The following is a 15,452-nucleotide window of genomic DNA, read 5'->3' as shown; positions in this document are numbered from 1 at the left end:
TCTAAATATAGAAGAATTGTTTCTGCACTCATATGCTGGTTTACGTACTTTTTAATAATACACTGTTTAAACTTCTGAAAACAAATATGTTAACTGTAAGGGGAAAGTGAGCTTATTTCAAGGACTACTAAATTTAAATGTTAAAAATAAAAGAAGCATATTTTAAAAAAACCATATACATAAGTACAACAGTAATTTGTTATGGATATAAAATTTAGTTTAAAATCATATCACATCACTGACCTTTTTCTATTTTCTAACTTAATACCAGCCTAAAAACAAACCAAAAAACAAACCTAAAAAAACAAAAAAAATGGACTAGAACTGCACTTACAAATAAAATTCTTGTTAAAAAAGTTGAACATGCAATCGACTCGATTTTCCTAAGTCGCGTTACTATGTTTATTTCCCTAGAACTTCGTTAAAGCTTTAAATTGCACCTGAAACTGAATAGAACTTCATAACTATATTGAGTTTCTAAAAATCCAACAAAACGTAATCAGTTTATGGTTGGAGGCAGACCCAATCACTTGCTGAAATCGAAAGAAACCACATGGAGACGTTTTCAAAGTTCGCTATAATTTTTCTAGCTACCTTTATCAATGTGGCAAATGCCATGCAAAATCCAATAATGCGTGATAGTGAGCAAACCTAAGACGTATCTATATAAAACATGGACTAAAACTTATTTTCATGTATTTTAGATTGTAATTTGGGAGAGCATCTAACTTGTAAGTTTAGGTTTATTCACTGTTGGCTGTACGGGTGCGTTTGTCTTCCGAATCACTCTTACTTGGGACTCGGATATGGATGTCTTCACATCAGATACGCTTAAATATAAGTTATGAAATCTATAAGCGTCCTTTCATTCATATATAATCATGTGGATATGCTTCTCCTATTTTATTGCCACAACACATATGCACAAACATCCTCAACTGTTAATAAACTTTAAAAAGTGTCCTGTTTTTTGAAGTAACAACTCCTTGGGAGCAGGACATAATTCTCAAAAATGTAATTTACAACCGTCGTAATAAAACGCATAAGACTTTCAGCTTACATGCTAATCACAAACTACTACTTTATTTGCACCGAATGGCGGGGAAGGGATGACTACTTCGCTTTGTCCAGAAAGTCTTTGGCCTCGTTGATCTTGGCCGCCAAATAGGGAGATCCTCCTCGATCCGGATGGTTCAACAGCATGATCTTCTTGTGCGCGTCCTTAATCTGTAAACAAATATTGGAATAAGTATATTTGTATATTTGAATGTCTTAAAGCCAAGATCACAGGAACTACACAGGTTCGGTTTTTCAAGTTCCTTGGATGTGAATAAGCCTGAGAGATTCCAAGCTTTATTGTACCTTTATCTTGGACGCACTGGGGCTGACACCTAAGATTAGGGACGCCTCCCGCTTGTTCATCTTGGGATCGAAGCCGCCCTTGTAGTATTTGGATGCGGCCATGCTCTCCGCATCGAATTTTGGTAGGTTCTTGAGGGCCTCGTTGAATTTGGTGGTCATCTGGGGCATGCGGCGCATCAGGTGCTTTCCGGCGAATCCCACGGCGGCCACGCCAAGACCCGCCAGAATTACGGAGCTCGCCTTCGGAATGGAATAATTCGTATTGGTCGTCATCGCACGGACAATTTGATATTATGAAACAGAAGAGATTCGCAATATTTTATGTTTGTTTTTACCTAAAACAATGTGATTTAACACAGTACCATTTTTATGTAATTTTAACAGCTGTAAATCAGTGGAAGTGCATGGCCTGCTGTCAGCTGTTGGATTATCGATAGACTCAGGGTTGCCGCTCTATGCAAATAAATTATTGCTAATTTAATTGGTATTTTAATTTAATGCTGTTGAAATTATATTTAAATACTAATTAATAAGATTGTATGAACGATGCATTTATATCATTTGGTTTAATATCTACATTTCAAATCCCCGTATACTACGACTCTGCATCCAAGCAGCTGATTGTCAACAACCAGGGCTGCACGCTCAGAACAGCAGTTGTTAAAACTATATGAAGGTGATATATCACCAACAGTTGGCAGCTGCAAATACATAATATGGCTGATTAAAACAGGTATTTCCAGAAATTCGGTGAGACCCTGCTCCCAAAATCGGCGCATCTGCTATCGAAAGTGTGCGCAGACGTTGCCTATCGATAACAATCGCGTCGCATCGATAACGGGACTCAACAAAGTGCACAAACAAGTGAAGAAGAAGCAGGAAAAATTTTGATGTGCAAAGTTTGGAAACCAAATAATATTGATTGACGAAAGTAAGAGTTACGAAATTGGTGATCTCCACATCCTTGTGGCGTGGTGGCGTGCGTGAATGATCGTCAGCGTACCGCTAATCGTGAGCGTGCGTGTGTGCGTGCGTGCCGTGTGTCTGTGTCCGTCGGTCGCCGAGAGTGTGTGCGTTAGCTCCTCAGCTGGGGAAAAACTTTTGGAAAATTAGCAGTTCCCGAGACAAACACAGCCGTCAAACTGGAGCGAATTCCGGAATATCTGCGCGACACTGTCGATTGGCTTATGGGGTGAGTACCGTTACACCACTGCAGACAATGTAATCTATGGCTCGAAGTGCTAGTCCCGAAAAAATAACTGATATATAGGGTATTTCTTCTGTTTTTTTTTTTTTTTTTTTTTTTTTTTGACCTCTTGGTGGGTCTCTTGCGTCGCTTTGTCTTCGATGTCCTCTGATTTTTGCCGTCTGCTATTGCCTCTGCGGCTCTTTTTCGTCGCCATTTGGCCTTTTGCCAATTGGCCTCGTTTCGCATTTTCGCCGACAGAAAATTTCTGTTTTCGTCGCACTTGCCACAGGCGTAGAAGCCCAAATACCCTGCAAAGGGCCCTTAACTGACCAAGGAAGGAACCTCTGTCTGCCACTTAGGAACTCAAGCAAGCAGTCTAAGTATATGTACATATGTTATCACTATAAAATAGTGTTATATTTAGTGTTTCTGTAACGCTCCAATGGCACCTCTTACATAAAACCCTTTCTCTGTTTCCTACTCCCCACATATAATCCATTATTTTGACGGTGTTTGTAGACAGTACGTAGTACACTCACTCCACGAAAAAGTTACATGTCAGGCATTTCTTTGTTATGATTGGGGCATATGAAAATCAATGGGCTTTTTATCGATTTCTCAAATGTGGTTACCAAGTCACCAAGTCGCAAGTGTTTCGTATTACTTGACCACCGACTCCACACGAAAATCCATAGGTGTATGCGTGAGTGTGTGTGTGAGTGCAGTGTGCGGTGTGCTTGTGTGCGTGATCGTCCTCCGCGGCGTCTTCTTCTTCCCACGAATCGGAGTCGCAAGGCCATCGCTGCACTTTGATTGCATTGCACTGCGTTTATTTTCGTGCTCGTCTTCGCCGCCTCTTCTCTGCCTCTCCTCCTCCTCCTTCTTCTTTTGCTTTTGTTTATGCCTTGCAGCAGGGTCGGAATTCTGGAGATAAGAGCAGGTTTAATGAACTTGCCAATTTCATTACCACAATGCCGTCGATTTAGTTCTAGAATGTGGAATGCAATAACACACAGTGTGAAATATTTGGGAAGTATGTAAAATACTTATGAAGTAGCCTGATTAACCAGCCTAAATATATTTAGGTTATATTCAATAAAAAACAGTTCCAATGTACAAAAGATGTTTGGTTTGAAACACGAAGATAGTTTTCAAAAGAAACATCACATATAAATAGCAAACCATTTTGTGTCATTCATCCACTATTTAAGATTTCATCCTGAGTCCTTGATCTAATGAAAAATAAAGGAATTTTAATAAGGCAAAAGGAAAATCTCAAAGAATAGATGGATTGTATATAAGGGTTGTGAAGGTAAAAACCGGTCAAGATGTTGGGGTGGTTGTTGAAAATCCCCAAATTGTTCCTTTCTGGGAGTTTTGGAAACAACTTTAAGATTTCCACCCTGGTTACCCAGGTAACCTTTTTAGTTAATTTGCGGCTTCAACCTTTTTGTTTTATATTGAGTTTTATTTGGATTTTCAAACTTTAACAATTCATAGTTCTTTTTAGATTATGGGTTATCTACTTATCCTAAAACACATTACTATTGCGTAACTTAAATAATTCAAAAATTCTTGACGTGCAGTTGGGTTGTCATTTCTACATAGATTACTTATTAATAAGCTTGTTAAGTTTACCCTTTAATTATAGCCAACTGTTTTTGACTTCATCTTCGTTAGGGGTTGTCAACCCTTGTCTTTAGCATGTTATCCCTTGGAAAACAACGCCAATTAAAGGCATAAAGTCCAGAAAGAAACACAATTAAGCACAATTTGGTGATTAGACAGGAAAATCGAGCTGTGGCAAATTGCGGAAATCGAGTTGATTAGGAACAGACATTTGGTGGCTGCAGGGCATAATAAAAGCCTCCCTGGTCAACTAGATAAATTAAGTCCGCACAACCCACTGACAATTTGATGCTTACGTGTGTCTCTTTTTTTTTGTGTGTGTTTCGCCAGATGCTAAAGTCGTTAGTAGAATCTATATAACAGGGCACAATATATACCATATATGTCCGCACATATTTACACACACGGGGGCCACTCTTTTGTGGACCGTCGCAGCATCCAAAGCGGCAAAGGAACACAAAAAAAAACAAACGATGTGAGAGCAACAAAGAACAAACAAATTGTGTCACATGTCACACCCCATACACCAAAAAAAAAAAAAAAAATGGAAATAAAAATAAAAAGGGGAAAAGTACACATCAGTTGATGGCTCTGCCGGTGGAGGACAACATCATCCGAGATACACGGACTTATCCGGGGAAAGGGTTCCACTTTTTTTTTTTTTTTTTTTTTTTTTGGGCGGACTGGGCCGGACGTCATCGCCCTCCAATGGAGCGGAGGAAGGTTTCATTAGAGCAGGCATAACAATTAAAAATGTGGCAAGAGGAAAGCTATCGATTTTCTACCAGCGAGTAGGGCTTTCACATCCACTGGGGAAAACGAGCACTCAAGGCATATAAATATTTATTTAAAAAAAAAAACTATTTTTTGGGCTTTAAACCTGGCTCTTTCCGATAAATACCTTTATGGAACTGAACTTTATGATTCCATAAAAGCAAATTAAGTAGTAAGGTTGTTAGTATGGCAGCTGTTTAAATTAGGCAAATGAAATGTTAAAATAAATACAACTTTGTAAAGTTTCTGTTTTGCTAATTTACCTTTGGTAATTAAAGCCTTTCTTTCGGGAAATTGCATTTTGCACAAGCAAAAAAATATGGTATGGTATATGTGCATAGGGTAATTGCGAGCAAGTAGTCGTAAATTTGCAGTATACCTCATTAGCAACCCTCGCTGTTTTGACGACGGCGTGTGCATTCCGCCAGCCTTGAAGCGCACTTAGTACAACTCTAATTGAATTAGCCGGCAACGGGTGCAAGTGCGGGGGGAGGGGGAAAAAAGAAGGAAAAAGGAAAATTACAAATAAACTGCAGCAAAAATGTGTGAAACAAATGCGCTGTGTGGAAAGGCATAAATAGCGAGAGAGAAAAGCGACACTTGGCCAATTTTTTGCAGCCTTAGAAACGGGGAATCCATTGATTGACAGAAAGACGGACAGCCAGCCAGCCAGCCAGTTGGCCAAGTTGTGGGGCGTGGCTTCAAATCACTAGGCAAAACCAATTTTCTGCAACCGAAGATTGTGTATGTTTAGTATGTGCGAGGAAGGCCACCATTCCACTGGCCCTTTTGCCTTTTGGCCCGGCCAACAGCAGCTCAGTTGCAGTCGAGCGCCGGAAGCGTTTAGTTCCCCCAGTTAGTTTTCCTCCATTGGCCAAAACTCTCCGCTGGCCATGAACTGGGCCATTTCGAATTTAACGGGCGGCAATCGCGTTAGCCGTGCGATCCTCGTTCGCTACTCCTCGGTTCCCCTGGCCGATGCCACCAACGATGGATCCTCGACGGCCCCCCAAACGCCCACCGCCTCCACGCCGCGCCCCTCGAGCTCGCACTCCTCACTGTCGTCGACCTTCGCCGCCACCTTCCTTCATGCGTCTTCGCGTCACATTCCCGGACGCGCTGTGCCGCGCCAGAATGCCAATGGCCAGAATGGCGGGAAGGGAAATGCCTCTGGAGCAGGTGGTGGCGCGGGTGGCGGGGTAGCGGGTGGCACGGGTGCGCAGGCTGCAGGACCACTGTCACTCCCGCTGGACGTTGAGGAGACCGTCACGTGCTTCTGTCGGTAAGAAGTGGCAAGTTATGGAATTTAATAGGGCACTAAGACAAGTTAATCAAATCAGCAAGAGCATTCAATTAAATTATTTCGCCTAATCTAATTTTATAGTTTTTGATGCATAATATAATAAATAAATAATAAATATCATAATAATTTCCCTTGCATTTACAGAAGTTCAATAGTATCACTAATAAATTTCACAAAATCAAAACAAAGTATGATATACAGCTAACGTTTTCTAGTCAATAGAAAATGTGCAAACACTTTGAAATTAAATATTCCATTAAGAAGCGGACCCTTTTATCTCAGAATTTTCGTTAATCGAAAGTTCACAGCTTGAATTATTTATTGCCGATTCTATTTGCCGTTTGTAAATATTCAATGCAAAACTTCTTTATCTTCGCACTTTTTATTAGTAAAAAGTGTGTGTTGTAAATATTCAATGCAAAACTTCTTTATCTTCGCACTTTTTATTGAGCTTTTCCGGGAAAATTGTTAGAAATAATTTTGATGAAATGAAAATATTTATAGCATGATTTCGATAAATGTGAAAATCTCTTTGTTGCATTCGATTTGCAGTCCATTTAAAAAGGATGGCGAATTGTTTATTCTGCTTAATGGGTTGATGGAAACTGCCAAAATGTTTGACGGGCTTTATAGTTTTTCTTTCATGTTGGACAGCCGCTTAATTGCCTTGGAAAAATCGCGAAAACTGCGTCGTTTCTTTTGCCTTCGTTTAGTTTAGGGACAAGGCAATTTCCCAAGGCAATGGTGTGTGTGTGTGAGTTGGCTGATGATTACACTTTCACCCTCTTTCTCTCTCTCACTCACTCTCTCTCTCTCTTTCTTTCCGTTTGATGAAAACTCTCTGCGACTCGAAGTTCGCTCATTTTCCTCCAGTTTCCCTCGCCGCATCACATGTGCTCACAGCGGGCAAAGTTCGCCAGCTGATTTCTGCGTCTGCCTATCGGTGTTTTCGCTTTTCTTTTTATGTTATTGGATTTCCCGGCCCGACTTCAACCCCTCCGTCTTGTAAATTATTAAATTTGCGGCGCAGTTTTCCTTGGTCTGCTTGTTTTTGGTTCTTGTAGGGTTTCCATGTTGCGGAGAAACCCCGGCGAACTTTGGTGGCGCGACCAGGAGGCAGGTTTCCTCTGCTGGGTCTCTGGTGATTCACACCTCCAGACGTTTGCTGCATATACATTACTGTTGGCATTTCGGTATTAACCTCCCCCGCCCACCGCCGACGCGATTTACACACGCCCCCTTTCGTTTAACGGCGACACATAAATCTCACAGCGCCACGTCCGAGACGCATATTGAGTGTACAGTGGGGGGCACAAATATAGGACACTTTTTTAAAATGTAGGACATGTAGGATATAGCAGCTAGCTCAAACTATGACTATTATTACACTTTAATAAGGATCTATAAAAAATATTTATATAAATTGTTTACTTAAATTCGATTATAATTACACACCAAAATAAAGAAAAAATAAGGAAAAGAAAATTTTATTTTTAAAATTTTTTTAATCACGTATAAGACTTTTTTTTTATCAAGGTGACCCATTTATCTTGTACCTCTGCTGACCAAGCATTTTTTTTTTTTTAAGTGGAAAGATTTGTTATGGTTCTTACTACCACTTAAGTTCAAGCGTAGTGTACAAAACGAGCGCCAATTGTTTCATTGCTATTAATTTAACTACCGCTGTGTGTTTATGCGTATGTGTTTTCGTTTATGTGGCGCTCATTCAAATTCATTGTTTTGCCATTTTTTGTGGCTGTTTTTTTGCGCATTTCCTAATTTGATGGCAACATCTGACGTCATTGGCATTGCGCATGACCCGCAGAAGCAGCACTAACAACAACAACAACAACAACTAGAGTAGCAGCAGCAACATCAGATACAACAACAGCGCAGTAACTACAGTAACGCTGGCAACAACATCTTGATACGCTTTGTTGTTCCGTCTTATTTATGTGGTGGCGTGACCGACTAAACGGAACTCCCGCCCCCTGCCCCACCGCCCAAATCGTGGGGCCACTCCCCCGCACCAACCCCCTCGAATCGTAGCCCCAAGCGAAACTAGAAACGTATAAGCGAGCTGTAATAACAACAACAAAAACAACAACATCGCAGGCACGACAGCACTAAAAACAAATCACACTAAACTAAGTACACAGATAAAAAAAATTTATAAACAAGAATTTATAATTTAGAGAAATATTCGAATAATTACTATATAATTAAATCATCTTTAATTTTTACGAACAATTGAACTGAATTATTGAATTGCTTATATCATATATAATAAAATCAGTAAATTATAAAATTTATAAATATATTTAATAATATACACATATCTTATTTATTTATCTTCTTAAGTTCTTTATTTAATTTAGAAACTTTAAAAACTTAATTTTTGCCAAAAATGTAGAACTAAACATTTATTGGGTTTTATTCTTGACAAGTTTGATACATATGTTTTCAGTGTAATGTGCGATAGTTTGAACAATTGTATTTTCTTTGCATACATATGCAGCTGTGTTGTTTGTTTGTTATTTTTCTCGAGCACCAGGAAACAATCTCCTTAACTCTTTCACTTTGCAATTAAGTAGGGAAGTTGTGGGGGGTGGAGTAACAGCAAGCAATCATAAATCAAATATTAAGATTGATAAGCAGCAACAACCAAGTGGTGTTTGCCAAGTTAATATTTATACTGAAAATTGAATATATGGAAGGCTAGTGTCGGTACAACTTGGATAAAAAATATTTTCTGTACTTTCTGAACAATTAAGAAGAAATTAGCATGGCTACGATAAAAGCATGCAGCAATTATGGAAATCAGTATATATTTGCCATACTATGCTAACAATAATCTTATAAAATGATAAATATAAATATATATAAAATATATATCTTATAAATAAAACGAATGGAAGTGTTTAAGTTTAATTAAATTAACTTAAAGAGCATTTACTTGTTTGCTGCCGTACGTTCTTATTTATTATCATTATCAACATTAAATTATCTTCCTCCAGCGTAAATATAAATGCAATTTTTGCTTTAAAATAATATCTTCATTGTTCTATGTACCTCGTATAAATATGAACTTTTGCGGCTAAATACTAAATACTAAATACTAACTTTTGCGATATTACTAAAGGTATAAATCATATGTTCCCTGCCACATGACAATTATAGAAATTGTATTTTAAGGTACTTTAACTTGGCTTAGTTTTAAGTTATTTATCTTTGTATTTGTATCAAACTGTTCGAAACTGTCATCTGACTTCTGAAAGAAGTTAACATATGCATAATGTCTTCAAATGTCCTATAAAATGTTGTATTTAATTGTTTTGAAGCCTGGTGGTCTCTGTAAACTCTGTTTACAACCATTTAGCATTTTCCAACCTTCTTGCTGCAACATCCGCACATTCGCTGATCGCGATCGTGTGCCGTTTTTGCTGTCCGACTGCAACAGTCGCTGCCATAAGTAATGGGCACAAAGCAATTCGAGTAATGGCAAATGGCAGCAGTTGGACCGCTAGAAAGCAGCCGAGCGTTTCCACCCTTGGAGCAAGTGAGATGGGTGCTGTGTGGGTGGAAAGAGAGGGCCATAGATACGGCGGTACGGATCAGATGTTTCATTACATGAGTGTGTGTGTGCAGCATAGTTTGGATAAAATTTTGATGTGGTGCAAATGAACTTGCCGCCGTTTCGGTTGCATTGCGGGCGGTCACAGGTGCGCGTTCTCTGCTGCCAAGATTCCTTTTCCTCTATCCGCTTCTCACCTTTTCTCCCCCAGTCCTATTTGTTCTTGTTTTTCTTCAGCTCGTCAATGGACAGCTGTTTTGGGATACACTCGAAAAAAACAGTGTATTCATGCAGTTTGCTGGTAGATTTAAAAATATAAAATTAGTTTGGTACTGTTTTGTTTTCAGTCAATCATTCTTTTTTGTTTATCGCTTAATGAACACCAAATTTCTCTAAGTGCATTGCGTGTTCCTGTTTTCAACTTTATTTACGCAGAATGACGATGCGTTTATATTATGTTTTCTTATTCGGGTCTAGATTCTGTGTAAGTTGGGCAGCAAATGCAGTTCCTGTGTTCTTCGGTTTTCCTCTAACGCTCCATTCTATTTGATTACCGATTTTATTTCTTCCTGGCCGAAAAAGAGCGTGATAATTACTCCCTGGGGAGAGGTTTGATGGTCAGAGGAGGAGCTATTTCATGCGGGCTTGGGGTCACTTCATTGATAAGAACCACGTAGCTGGAGGTCCTTACCTTCGAGAATAACAAATTGGAATATATCTTTAATCCTCAACTTTCTGTTTTCTTTCAGGTGAGTAAAATATCAAACTACGTTTTTATGTATTTCTGTTTGAAGGAGCTTGCCCAAATCCCAGGTACTTTGTTAAACTCAATTAGAGCATTAATTTTACCTGACAACAAAATAATAACATGCTTAGGAGTGGTGAACGCAACTGGACGTATTAACTAAATGTTTAGCGCTTTAACAATACTATGATGTTTTAGTTGAACCGATTGTTATCAAGCCAATTAGCGTTCTTGGTAAAAGTACATAAGTGATGTGATGTTTTGCGTCAATTGTACGAAATTGTGTTAGCCATTAAATTTGCCGAATTTATTTCGTTTACCTGTGATCATTAAAACCATGTGTTAATGAATAAACAATGGCCATATATTTATGGAAAATTCATTTAAATGTTTCATACAAACAGTACAATTATCCTTTTCGTGGAAAATTAATTTCTAATTGTTATTTATAGAGTTATTGGTTTGTTCAATGTGTTAAAAAAAAGTAGTAGATTCTGCTACTATTCTACTGCCACTTGGCCGAGTTCTCTTGTTACCGACCATGTGGCAACGCCAGCGCAGTCAGCTGCTGAGCATCAACACATGAGCGCTCAGCTGATGCGAGAGAGCGTAGAAGAGAGAGGTCTAAAGCCAAAGCAGTCAAACAAGTGGTCGAAAACTGTATGGATGTGCGTGTCTCGCTTGAGTGGCGCATTTGTATGCAAAACACGTACACGCGCTGCTCTCTCCCGCTCAGCTGGTATTTGATACCTCCATCTCTCTTCCTCCCGCTCGAGCGGAGAGCAAATGTTGCTGTTGGTGTGCGAGACAGCAGCAACAACAACAACAGCAACCACTTCATCTTTACTGTGTGCTCTGCTTTCGTTGCCAGTTTTCTGTTTCTGCTTTTTTGCTGCCTTTTTTCTCTCCTTACTTGCGTGAGTGTTGATGTTGCCGCTGTGTATGTGTTGCTGTTGCTGTTGCCAGCCGAACGAGCAGCAGTCAGTCAAAGACGGACGGCTTGGCTCAGTGTAGAAATTTCCTTTGGCACGCTTGGTCGCTCGAGCGGTTGCAGGTCGTCGTCAATGGTGGACTGTTGATGTCGCCGCGTCATTATTTGACATTGTTTTTCGAGGCGCCGCCGTCGGTTGCAACCACACATCATCGCGCCGCATCGCATCGCGTCGCAGTTAAAAGCAAAACAGCAACATTTGCAACATCGATTGCCAACGTGAAATGCTATGCTAGATTGTGAAATAAAATCGCATACCAATACAAACTAATATCCCGAAAAGGGGAACAAATGTAAGCCGAAAAGGAGTCTGTTCTCCAACAAAAAGTAAAAAAAAAAAGAAAGAAAAGAAGTGCTTCTCTGTGTGTGTATGTGAAACTGTGTCATTCGCTGCGAAAAACTGCATTCAAGTTTTTCCTCAGAGCCGCGACTGCTGGCGTGTTATTGTTGCTGTTGCAGCTAGCTGCCACGGTTTGTTGCTTCACTGATTACGCGCAATGCAGCAGCAGCAGTAGCAGAAGCAACAGCAACTAACTGCAGAGGAGCAATAGCAGCTGAGAGTTCAGTTGCGAAACCGGCGAAGCGCGACTGTTGCCAATGCAGCGCTTAGAATTGGCACACCAGCAACAACTGCAACGCTGCAGCAATGCTGCTACTCCAGCAGCAGCGGCAGCAACAACAACGGTACATTGGGCATTCACAATGTTGCTTGGTGTGCCACTGCCACTGCCACACCACCACTACTTTTTCCTCCACTGCCATATTGTTTTAACCACTTCCTTTGCCGCAGCGGCAGGAACTTCCTTCCTCACGGGCTTCCTGTCTGTTCGTCCGTCTGTCTGGCTGTCTGCCCAGCAACCCTCAACCCTCCCTTTTTGCCGCCCCCTCACTCACAACTCATTGTCAGGTGTTTTCTCTGCCACACAGCAAGAAATGGGGGTATTGTTAGGGTTCATTTGATAGTTTTTACAAGAACTATTTAAAGAAAGGTTTTTATACAATATATCCTTATTCAAACTACCTCTTAAAACCTTATAAAAATAAAAAGAGTGAAAATCTTAAAATAAGTAAATATCTTATTGGGCCTTTAGGATATCCTCTTTTTTCCGTGCACATCCTGGTTGCGTTGTTTCTACTTTTTGTCAACCCCGTTGACGCCTACGTGTTCAATACGCTGAGAAAACAACAGTTACGAGTGGCTCAACCAGCAGCTTGTTATTTCTCACACCTTCCGTTGAGCGCCCCCCCGCCTCCCTACCGCTGCCCCTCGCCAACCCTTTGGGTCCTCAAATGCGCTAGGCTATCCATCGATTTTTTGAGGTCATGCTAAAAATTGCAAAACCAACTGGAATTAGTTGCGGATTCCCATAGTTGAATTGCCATGGACATTTTTGCGGAAGGCAGAGGAAATGAAATTGATCCAAGCCTTTGTGGTGCGATATTATCTAACCGATTTCGATTCGTTTACTGTGTAGGCCTTGCGGATGTTAAGGATTTACGTAAGCCAGGAACTAATTAGAAAGAAGCACTATGATATTAATCCCAACTAGCCATTTTAGTTCGATATTTAATAGTATCTGTGTACCTTTTGCTATTGAACGTTTTCCCCCGTTATGAAACACTTTTCTCACGGTATTTCCCCATTAAGCAATTCCAGCAAAATCGTATAGATACTAATTTAGTAACTAAGCAAGCGCATTTAATCGGGTTCATACATATGCATTTCGGTTCTGTTGGTGGGCCCATTTCCATTCGATTTTCGCCGTGTATCTCAATCGATCGTTTAACCCATATGAAAAGGATAGTCACAGTTATAAGCGCTGTCGGATGAATCTCTGGTAACTGGGTTAGTTAGCGACCCGAAAACTTCTCTGCGCCTTTCCACCGAACCGTTATGCCATATATGTACGTATGATGCGATGCTGCTCTGCCTGCCCGCCGGTCAGTTCATCCAAACCAAACAAAACCAAACTGAAGCGAACGGAACAGAACAACCCAAACCAGCTCGGAGATATATGGATGGGTTTTGTACGGCTTGGCATGGGGTATGGTGGTGGGGGTACGGAGATACACCTATCTACTATGTATATCATGTCATCCATTGCATGTGCATCGCACATCTCACGTCACCGTACAGCTTCTATCTCCCTTTCCATATCTGCTGTCGCCTTCCCGCTCGTCGTTTGCCAGTTGTGGAACTCGTTTTCATTTCTTTCGTTAGTAGACATAGACATAATTCTCCAGCTTTTCTAGCGAGCGAAGGGGGTTTCTTTTTCGGTTTCCGTTTCTATTTTTTTTTTTTAATTTTTTTTTTTTCTCTCGACTTTGCCAATCGCTCGTTTGACCTTTAACGGGGTGTGCTGCATATACATGAAAAGCACACTCAAATCGGCAACAATTAAGCTCATTCAAAACGCGAGCAATGGGCAATCCAAGAAAAGAAAAAACAGTCGTCGTCGCGTTGCTAGAATCACATCATAAATTTGAATTTGATGTGGTGCCAGTTGTTCTGTGTGCGGAGGTGTGAAAACGAAACTAGAAGGGGGGCACAAAAGACAAATACTCGTTCGGGGGGAAAGACACCAGAGTCAGCAAATTGGCTTCAATGCGAGTTGAAGGTTAAGTGCGACAGCGACGCGGAAATTGAGCATTCGGATATTGGAATCAGTAGCTGGTTTCGAGCTGAATAAACAAAACAATAGGCATTAACCCCTTTTCTGTCATCATTCGATTTTCGTACTTTTTTTTTTTAGCACGCACTTCAGACCATTTTATTGGCTTCCTAGTAATTAAAAGTTTTTTGTAGCTTAAACCAAAGAGTTTCATGAGAAACTTGGGATATTTGTTTCGTAAAGTTGAAATTTTGAATCACAAATGCATTTTTTCAACATTTATTTTAATAACAGAACAAGCTTGAGCTGAAAGTAACAAAATTCTCATATCAATAGAAAATCAAAGTTCTAAAAGTACATGGTGGTGCCTCTTAATACTTATATAATATACCATTTTCAATGATTTCGGATCTACTCAGATACATTATGACAATACTAAGTTGGCTAAGATGAATTTCTGCTGCAGTGCGTTAGCAAATTCGCATTCAAGCGAATATTTAACTATGACAGGGCAAATTTCTGCCTGTTTGGCTGATGTATCTCTGTGTTTTCGGGACTGTTCGATATTTTTTTTGCTTTTATAAATAACCTTAAACGATTTTTCTGCGCCGCCAGGCCACACGAAAAGTGTCAATGTCAGCTGTTGGTTGTGTTAGCCACGAAACCGAAGCGAACCAAATCGAAAGCGAGCAAGCGATGTGAAATCGGAAAAATCGAAGACCCGTGCTAAATTTATTATTCAGCTGTCGGCATTGCCATCATAGGCATTTTCCCAGCCCGTGTTTGGTTTTCCTCCTTTTTTTTTTGTTTGCCTTTTTCCCGCTTTTCTAGTCCTTTTTTTTGTGCTTGCTGCCACTAAAAGCTTCCCAAAATAAACGCGAATACATGTGCCTGTGTTCATATTTTATACATAGCGAATATGTATATACATACATTTGCACAGTGCAGCGGCAAGTGAAAATTTGCAAAATGTTTCCGTCACACAAAAGGCACTTTTTGCCTCCTTCGCTCACCTTTCCCCACTGCAAAACACGCGCCGCTAATTGCACGCGTGTGCAGCCATTTCTGCGAGATTATTTCGAGATACATTTATACACTTGCCACCAGGCCTCCCAAATAATTGCTAGCCGTCACTTTTTAGTCTGGCTAAAACTGTGGCGGCAAAAAAAAAATATAAAAAAAAACGAAACCAAACATATCGAGACAAAAGAAAATGTAATTTTGGGGGCTAAATCGCCACCGAGCAGCTGAAATATCCGTGTTGCAATCGTGT

The 15,452-nt window shown here is 40.1% G+C and overlaps 2 protein-coding genes across 6 annotated transcripts in view; one reads left to right on the top strand and one right to left on the bottom strand.

Annotated features, from left to right (window-relative positions):
* Positions 1-1,000: 1,000 nt before the first annotated feature.
* LOC117141330 (mitochondrial import inner membrane translocase subunit TIM14) lies at positions 1,001-1,827 on the bottom strand. 2 transcript variants are annotated; one of them, XM_033304734.1, is made up of 3 exons: positions 1,725-1,827; positions 1,363-1,602; positions 1,001-1,227 (listed from the first exon to the last, which is right to left on the bottom strand). In XM_033304734.1, exons 1-3 carry the CDS (start codon positions 1,725-1,727, stop codon positions 1,114-1,116), a joined length of 357 nt encoding a protein of 118 aa, XP_033160625.1. In that variant the 5' UTR covers positions 1,728-1,827; the 3' UTR covers positions 1,001-1,113. The 2 variants fall into 2 exon arrangements, with proteins under 2 accessions (XP_033160625.1, XP_033160624.1); XM_033304733.1 differs by lacking the exon at positions 1,725-1,827 and having other exon boundaries at positions 1,363-1,668.
* Positions 1,828-2,199: 372 nt separating this feature from the next.
* Positions 2,200-15,452, top strand: part of LOC117141324 (MOB kinase activator-like 2) — a 39,103-nt gene continuing 25,850 nt past the window's right edge. The window contains exon 1 of one of the 4 annotated variants that reach the window (XM_033304723.1): positions 2,200-2,554. In XM_033304723.1, coding sequence (XP_033160614.1) covers positions 2,550-2,554 — 5 coding nt within the window. In that variant the 5' untranslated portion in view covers positions 2,200-2,549. Of the gene's footprint in view, positions 2,555-5,782; positions 6,237-11,587; positions 11,895-15,452 lie in introns of those variants that run through there. The other 3 variants (XM_033304721.1, XM_033304719.1, XM_033304720.1) reach the window with 3 other exon arrangements.

Source organism: Drosophila mauritiana, chromosome 3L, assembly GCF_004382145.1.
Source record: "Drosophila mauritiana strain mau12 chromosome 3L, ASM438214v1, whole genome shotgun sequence".
In the NCBI taxonomy this organism is placed as follows: Eukaryota; Metazoa; Arthropoda; class Insecta; order Diptera; family Drosophilidae; genus Drosophila; species Drosophila mauritiana.
The sequence above is the reverse complement of the archived record's forward strand: the minus strand, read 5'-3'. Positions and strand labels throughout refer to the sequence as shown.

Excerpts from the sequence above, each read along its gene's own strand:
- LOC117141330 (XM_033304733.1), bottom strand. The coding sequence starts at position 1,635 with ATGACGACCAATACGAATTATTCCATTCCGAAGGCGAGCTCCGTAATT. Across the intron at positions 1,228-1,362 it reads CCAGTGCGTCCAAGATAAAG|ATTAAGGACGCGCACAAGAA; the intron begins GTACAATAAAGC and ends ATTTGTTTACAG.